General features: G+C 40.5%; 1 protein-coding gene across 1 annotated transcript in view; it reads left to right on the plus strand.

Annotated features, from left to right (window-relative positions):
- ece2b (endothelin converting enzyme 2b) overlaps positions 1-8744 on the plus strand; it is a 55377-nt gene extending 46633 nt beyond the window's left edge. The window contains exons 13-19 of the mRNA XM_059331809.1: positions 1261-1338; positions 1421-1524; positions 1663-1773; positions 3167-3234; positions 4198-4388; positions 4527-4622; positions 5242-8744. Of these exons, the coding sequence (XP_059187792.1) occupies positions 1261-1338; positions 1421-1524; positions 1663-1773; positions 3167-3234; positions 4198-4388; positions 4527-4622; positions 5242-5418 (825 nt within the window). The 3' untranslated portion in view covers positions 5419-8744. The remainder of the gene's footprint in view (positions 1-1260; positions 1339-1420; positions 1525-1662; positions 1774-3166; positions 3235-4197; positions 4389-4526; positions 4623-5241) is intronic.

Here is an 8744-nt window from a genome sequence, read left to right on the forward strand (position 1 = left end):
ATATGGACAGACAGGTGGACTGACAGGTGGACTGACAGGTGGACTGAAAGATGAACAGACTGGTGGACAGACAGGTGGACTGAAAGATGGACAGACAGGTGGACTGAAAGATGGACAGACTGGTGGACAGACAGGTGGACTGAAAGATGGACAGACTGGTGGACAGACAGGTGGACTGAAAGGTGGACAGACAGGTGGACATACAGGTGGACTGAAAGATGGACAGACAGGTGGACTGAAAGATGGACAGACAGGTGGACTGACATATGGACAGACAGGTGGACTGACATATGGACAGACTGGTGGACAGACAGGTGGACAGACATATGGACAGACAGGTGGACAGACTGGTGGACAGACAGGTGGTCTGAAAGATGGACAGACAGGTGGACTGAAAGATGGACAGACTGGTGGACAGACAGGTGGACTGAAAGATGGACAGACTGGTGGACAGACAGGTGGTCTGAAAGATGGACAGACAGGTGGACTGACATATGGACAGACAGGTGGACAGACAGGTGGACTGAAAGATGAACAGACAGGTGGACTGACATATGGACAGACAGGTGGACTGACAGGTGGACTGACAGGTGGACTGAAAGATGAACAGACTGGTGGACAGACAGGTGGACTGACAGGTGGACTGAAAGATGGACAGACAGGTGGACTGAAAGATGGACAGACAGGTGGACTGACATATGGACAGACAGGTGGACTGACAGGTGGACTCAAAGATGAACAGACAGGTGGACAGACAGGTGGACTGACATATGGACAGACAGGTGGACTGACAGGTGGACTGAAAGATGGACAGACAGGCGGACTGACATATGGACAGACAGGTGGACTGACAGGTGGACTGACATATGGACAGACAGGTGGACAGACAGGCGGACTGACATATGGACAGACAGGTGGACTGACAGGTGGACTGAAAGATGGACAGACAGGTGGACTGACATATGGACAGACAGGTGGACAGACAGGCGGACTGACATATGGACAGACAGGTGGACTGACAGGTGGACTGAAAGATGGACAGACAGGTGGACTGACATATGGACAGACAGGTGGACTGACAGGTGGACTCAAAGATGAACAGACAGGTGGACTGACAGGTGGACTGAAAGATGGACAGACAGGTGGTCTGAAAGATGGACAGACAGGTGGACAGACAGGTGGACTGACATATGGACAGACAGGTGGACAGACAGGTGGACAGACTGGTCTCACTGTTTGTGTCTGTTTGTCTCTTGTTAGGCAGATGCGATCTATGACATGATCGGTTTCCCAGAATTCATCCTGGACCCCAAAGAGCTGGACGACGTTTATGACGGGGTGAGTGACAGCTGTCAATCATCTCTGCTGCCCCCTGCTGTTCAGCCCCGCAATGGACATGTTGTCACGTCTTGTGTTTCAGTATGACGTCTCTGAGGACAGCTTCTTCCAGAACATGTTGAACTTCTACAACTTCTCAGCCCGAGTGATGGCCGACCAGCTGAGGAAGACTCCCAACAAAGACCAGTAATAATAACACACACACACACACACATGCATAACACGCATCTGCAAACTTGCATTTTTGACTGACGAGTCAGACCCCTGCTCTCCTCATCTCCTCTCCTTGTCTCCTCCTCTCCTTGTCTCCTCTCCTCCTCTCAGGTGGAGTATGACTCCTCCTACAGTTAATGCCTACTACATTCCCACAAAGAACGGCATCGTCTTCCCTGCAGGGATCCTGCAAGCTCCTTTCTACGCCCACGACCACCCCAAGTCTGTTTACCTCCATATCTACCTGTGTGTGTGTGTGTGTGTGTGTCTGTCTGTCTGTCTGTCTGTCTGGGATTCATCATTTATTAAACATGTAAAGTAATAATTACTTACACAGGAATTCAATCGATATTCCTGAGTGCATTTAGACTGTGAGTGTTTGGTTATTGGACTCTTCAGGTCTCTCAGAGAGACTCCATCACCTGTTCGTTTACAAGTTTTTTAAATGGAATGGTTACATTATATTACATTACATGTCATTTGACTGACGCTTTTGCGACCAAAGCGACTAACAATAAGTGCATTCAACCTGATGGTACTAGCCTTAAACCACAGGAATCAAGTAAGTACACAACTTTTAAGAGCCAACTGTAATTGCTACAGGAGTGCTTTACATTAAAGAAGAAGAGCATTTGAAAAAAAAAAAAAAATAGGCGAGCATGACTTAACCGAGGTATTGTTGGAAGAGATAGGTCTTCAGCCTGCGGCGGAAGATGCATAGGCTGTCTGACGGATAAAGTGGATAAAAACCCAGTTACAGTAGCTGTGAGTCACCATTAGCTGAGCCAAGTTTGCAATTCACACACAGAATCTCCTGCTCTGGATGCGTTCAGATCTGAGAGTTAAAAAATAACACAAACACGTTGAACTAGGTGGCGGTGACTCTTGTGTTCTGTGAGGTAAAATTACTGTTTCTGACTGGAGTCTGGTGTGTTTGAAGAGATCATATATAAGTTCCCATGAGAAAGAGCTGAAAATATTTTGAAATATAATGTATTTACACTACAGGCAAAAAGTTTGGACACACCTTCTCATTCAATGCGTTTCCTTTATTTTCATGACTATTTACATTGTAGATTCATCAAAACTATTAATGAACACATGTGGAATTATGTACTTAACAAAAAAGTGTGAAATAACTGAAAACATGTCTTATATTCTAGTAAGCAAAGGGTGGCTACTTTGAGGAATCTAAAATACAAGACATGTTTTCAGTTATTTCACACTTTTTTTGTTAAGTACATGATTCCATATGTGTTCATTCATAGTTTTGAAGCCTTCAGTGAGAATCTACAATGTAAATAGTCATGAAAATAAAGAAAAACGCATTGAATGAGAAGGTGTGTCCAAACTTTTGGCCTGTACTGTATGTAGCAACACCATCAACAGAAACCTACGTGTGGGGGATCTACAGTATGTGGGGGAAATTTTCAGAAGGGCTTGTTGGGAAAATAACATTTCGATGCTGAAACATATTTGACCAAAATGTTAATGTTTGAATTAATAAAAAACGTGAATGGAGAGATACAGAATTAGATAAAACTCTAAAAAAACAAAAACAATGAACCCACCCCTTGAACTTCTATATAATGTGTGTGTGTGTATGTGTTTTCAGAGCGTTGAACTTTGGTGGGATCGGGGTGGTGATGGGCCACGAGCTCACACACGCCTTCGATGACCAGGGTGAGTTTAAACTCTATTCAGGTACTGCTTGAGGTCATGATGCCTTCACTGTACTCTGACTGTGAATGTAAATGTAAGGACTCATGAGGAGGCCTTTGATTCCACTGTCTTTACAGAAGGCCTTAGAGATTTTCAGTGTCACAGCATGCTAAAAGAGCATATTTAAATTATCTTAAGAATAAAATGTGTCTTGGCTGCCAGTTAATGTGGCCAAAGTTTAGTGGTGGAAATGCTGGAGGTATATTATGTGGCATATCATGATTTTTCTGCCACATTTTTAAATTATAATCTTCCACATTTTTCCTTGTCGATACTTCATTCAAACATCAAAATATTTAGCCCAATTTGGGCTAGCTCAATTAGGTATATTTTTCTCGTTCATATCTTTCATAATTTACGAAAACATCCCACATATGCTAGATTTTTTTCTCCATTGAAATTAATAGGCAATGTGACAAAATGGAACTCTTTTGATACTTCCATGCACTTTCATGCATTAATGAATTACCCATTCATGCTTTCAGCTATAAACTTCAGCTAGATATCCTACATGCCATTCAACTTTCAAATCCCATTAAAACTTTAAGAAATATTTATTCTTATTTGAAGCTTATTAATAAAGCTTTTTTCACATTTTTACATTAGTGTGAATTGCAAGTAATGTTCAGAGCTAGAGTGGATGACATCACAGCTAGAGTGGAGAGGAGAATTCAACTTATTTGACTACACAAGAGGTCTTTTTTTAAATTTCAGCTCAAAAATGTACTGTAACTGGCACCATATTGATAATCTCTGAATTTTTTTGCCTCTAAATTAGTGTTTGATGCAAATATCCAATTGCAGGGCTTTACTTTGATATTCCTTTGTAGTTTGTTTCGATTTTTTAAAGTGGCTGCTTGAGGTTGTTTTGCACTGTTGCACCTATTTTACTGTTCATTAAGATTTCCTTCCTTCTGCCATCAGGTCGAGAGTACGATAAAGAAGGTAACTTGAGGCCGTGGTGGCAAAACTCGTCGGTGGATGCCTTTCGCCAGAGAACAGAGTGCATGACGGATCAGTATAGCCGATACACAGTCAACGGAGAACATGTCAATGGAAAACAGACGCTCGGAGAAAACATCGCTGACAACGGAGGACTTAAGGCTGCATACCATGTTAGTATGAACCTGTAATAACAAACTGAACTGAACTGTACTCTTAGCTCTACATTTAGCTGAACCGTGTTGCAGTGCTGCAGAACTAAATCATATGTTTCTGACATAATTGCAACAACATTGCCGTTTCTCCTTCAGGCCTATCGGTCGTGGGTCCAGAGGAACGGAGAGGAGAAGAGGCTTCCTGCTGTCAACCTGACCAACGATCAGCTCTTCTTTGTGGGATTTGCTCAGGTGAGACACTGCTAACAAACAATAACAGCTCCATGTCCCACTCAATGGAATGGTGTCCCACATGGCTCTATACTGGGGCCTCTTATGTTTCTATTGATGACCTTGTCCTGATGTAAACTCAAGTTATACGCTGATAACATTGTGATTTATGCATACGCTGCCACTGAACTCAGAAACATAATCTGCAATGCCATCCAGGTTCTGTCATTCCATGTTCATACCATTTGTAACAAGGATTTGATGGAACATTTTAATTCTTCACCGCTGGACAGTTGATAAAAAATGGATCCCACAAAAAGACACCAAGACCTTGAGGAAAACCATAGAAAAATCCATGTTGTGATTTGGTTTAAAAAAAATATTGTATTGCAATTGTATGGAAAACTCCCTTATTGTCATTATATGTAAGAAAGCCACTTATCCTCAGAATATTCTAGGTCTCTAGTTTGTGGTTGTAAAGTTTCAATACTCACCATATAGCAAAATGCTTAAAATCAAAATAATATCGTATCGGGATAAAATCGTATCGTGGGGCCGACGCGCTGATTCACACCTCGACTAAAGAGGGAAAGGAAATGAAGCAGACGCTCATCAAACCTCCTGTTTTTTTTTTTTTCAGGTGTGGTGTTCAGTCCGAACACCAGAGAGCGCTCACGAGGGCCTGGTGACCGACCCCCACAGCCCGCCGCGATACAGAGTCATCGGCACGCTCGCTAACTCCCCGGACTTCAGCCGCCACTTCAACTGCCCCGCGGGGACGCCCATGAACACCGGGAAGCGCTGCGAAGTTTGGTAGATGGACTGAAGAGGGGGGTCAGGGGGTTCAGAAGGAGTTAATTAGCTCAGATTGTTAATTAACAGGTCAGTATGTTAGTTTGGAAACTTGTCTGTTATTTAGCAAAAAGTATTTACAGGTGAGATTGTTAATTGACAGGTGAGTTTCTTAATTAGCCGACTGGTTAGTGTCTTAATTAGAGGAGTTTATCTGGAGGTGATCAGGTGTTCAGAGTGTCACAGCAGGTGTAATCTTCAGTTTCATTCGTTAAATATTAATGTTAATTAGAGACGATCAGACTGACTTCCTGTCTGGGAACTAAACGGACTCAGTGGACTTCACACAGAGACATGAAGGACTGATGATGATGAAGATGAAGCCACATGGGACGATGTTGCTGATTTCTGCTTTATTACCGTTATTATGATTCTGATTATATTATTATTATTATTATTATTATTATTAATGGGCTTCGGTTTGCGTGTGTGTATGTGTGTGTGTTGTTGTCTGTTGTATGAACGTGCTCTGTGACTCTCTGATGACATCACTGTGATGACCTCATACGAAGTATTACATCATCTGTCATTCGTGTATAGATCACTCACAAGCAGCTGATTATATTATTCAATTAAGGGCCTTTTTTAAGGGACAACTTTCAAAAATTGATTTATTTTATATTATTTAATGGTTTTAATGGATTATTTATGTGGTTAACAGAGTTTTTAAGGTGTAAAAACACTTTAAAATTGACCAAATTATATAAAAAACAGTCTTCATTGAATCTTTAAAGGCCATTTTAAAATATAAATTAAGGGATGGGTTTTGTGTTATTGGGTCAATTTTAAAAGGTTCCTCAACCTTGTAGATATTCAAATCTACAATCCATTAATTACCCCTCAATATCATGTTAAAATTACCTAAATAGCATTGTTATTAAAGGGTGAATTCACTGAATATAAAGTCAGAATTATGGATGTCAGTGATGTCGTACTGTCAAACTTTAAACCACTCAACACTCTGTAACCACTCGCCGGCATGCTCGTTTTGTCATGGCAACTTAAAAACAAACTGTGAAAGTTCGTGGTTATTTGGGTTCAACAATAAAGGCCTTAAAAAAATAGAATTATTAAAAAACTGAATATGAAGTATTGCCTTAAAATGTTGAAAAAATGCCTTAAAAATATAATTAAATATCAAAAAGCCCATTAATTTGTCCTTAATGTATCCCCATCACCTAACTTTATTAATTAATTAATTAATTAATTAATTAATTAATCATTTCTCCCCTTAAAGTGTCATTTAAAATAACTAAATTGCATCAGTATCAATGGGGACATTTTATTTCTTTAATTTGTTTCTCAAATTCTGGAGTCACTTTCCATTTTGGGTTAAAAAAAACAACAATAGGTGAATTAAAATGGGCACTGTGTAAAATGTAATGCTTTTGTCTTAACAATTAATTAAGTCATTTTAAAGTAAATTAATTATTTTTTTGTGGGGTTTTTTGGTCTTAAAAAAGCCTTAATTGAATCGTTATTCTCTGCAGTTTTAAGGTGGAATTAAGAGATTTAGCTTAAATGTTGTTCAGTCTGTGTACTTTAAACCACTTTACATGTCAACCCACAGTAACCACTAACCGCTATGACTGTGTTGTCATGACAACCCATCCAGAGTTCAGTGTTTATGAAATTAAACATCAGTGAGAAAACAATGAGCGCCTTAAAAATAAGACTTCATTATAGAGCTGAGGTTGGAATACTGCCTTAAATTTTTTTGTGAACGCCTTAAAAGTGAAATAAGGCGTCGGGGAAGGGGGGCGTTCAGGAACTGATACAACTGTGGAGCATTCAGGAATTAAAAAGAGCATGGGGCATTTGAAACTGAAAGAAATGTGGGATGTTTAGGAACTTAAACGATTACGGGGTGCTTGTGAATTTAAATTTGTGCAGAATTTAAACAAATGTTGGGCGTTCAGAAACTAAAATAAGTGTGGGGTGTTCAGGAACTAAGAGAAATGTGAGGAACTCGGGAACTAATATAAATATGGGGCGTTCAAAAAGGTAAATAAATGTGAGGAATTTGGGAACTAAAATAAGTGTGGGGTGTTCAGGAACGTAAATAAATGTGAGGAATTTGGGAACTAAAATAAGTGTGGGGTGTTCAGGAACGTAAAATAAATGTGAGGAATTTGGGAACTAAAATAAGTGTGGGGTGTTCAGGAACTTAAGTAAATGTGGGGTGTTCAGGAAGTAAAATAAATGTGAGGAATTCGGGAACTAAAATAAGTGTGGGGTGTTCAGGATCTTAAGTAAACATGGGGCGTTTGGGAACTAAAATGAATGTGAGGTGTTCAGGTACTGTATAGAGTGTGGGGCGTTGACAGGTTGTAGTTTTATTCAGCGCAGTGAGTCACATCGAGCAAAAAATGAATACGTTAAATAGTTCTTACTTCATTTTTAATTTTTTAGTCATAAATGTTTCCTTTGAGCAGTTTAATAAAAAACGGTCCCTGAACATCACACGCCTCGCTCTGATGTTGAGAGATGACAGCTGTTAAAAAAAAAAAAAAACTATATGATGATTATATTAAGAAATAAAGTATATAACATATAATAATGATAATAAAATGTTGTACGTTAAAGAGTGTAAACATGTTTCAGTTGCATCACAGTTTTAAAACATTAAAGATTAAAGTTACCTCAACTCATCACACCATCAATCCCTTTGTGTTGCTGTTCAGTGCACGTACCGGCGTCTGACAGCAGGTGGCGCCGCCGGCCCATTCACCTGAAACAATATCCAGATATTAAAGTGACAACACTACACACTGTACACTGTCAATCTGTGTGTGTGTGTGTGTGTGTGTGTGTGTGTGTGTGTGGGTGTGTGTGTGTGCGCGCTTCGCCTCCTGAAGACATCACTGTCCAATCCTGTGCAGCTCCTGTGTGTGCCGTTGTTTGTTCAGCAGAAGAAGAAGCTGCTTCCTGCCAAAGACGTGTGTTTGTGTGTGTGTGTGTGTGTGTGTGTGAGTGCATGTGAGTGCATGTGTGTGTGTGTGTGTGGACCAGTATGAAGGTGAAGATGGGGTTTCATGGTTCAGAGGTCAGGTGATCAGGAATGCCTTGGTCCTCATAGTGTGTGTGTGTGTGTGTGTGTGTGTGTGTGTGTGTGTGTGTGTGTGTGTGTGTGTCAGCTGTGTGTTGATCTGTGTGCAGTAGATGACAGTAGATCTGATGTAGAATAAACGCAGCTTGTTGAAAAGTGTCCTGAAGGGGGCGTTGCTGCTCTGCTCGTCCAATCAGAGCCCTGCTGTGTTACAAACATAATAAACACTGAATATAATAAAA

This window comes from Centropristis striata, chromosome 4, assembly GCF_030273125.1.
Source record: "Centropristis striata isolate RG_2023a ecotype Rhode Island chromosome 4, C.striata_1.0, whole genome shotgun sequence".
NCBI lineage: Eukaryota > Metazoa > Chordata > Actinopteri > Perciformes > Serranidae > Centropristis > Centropristis striata.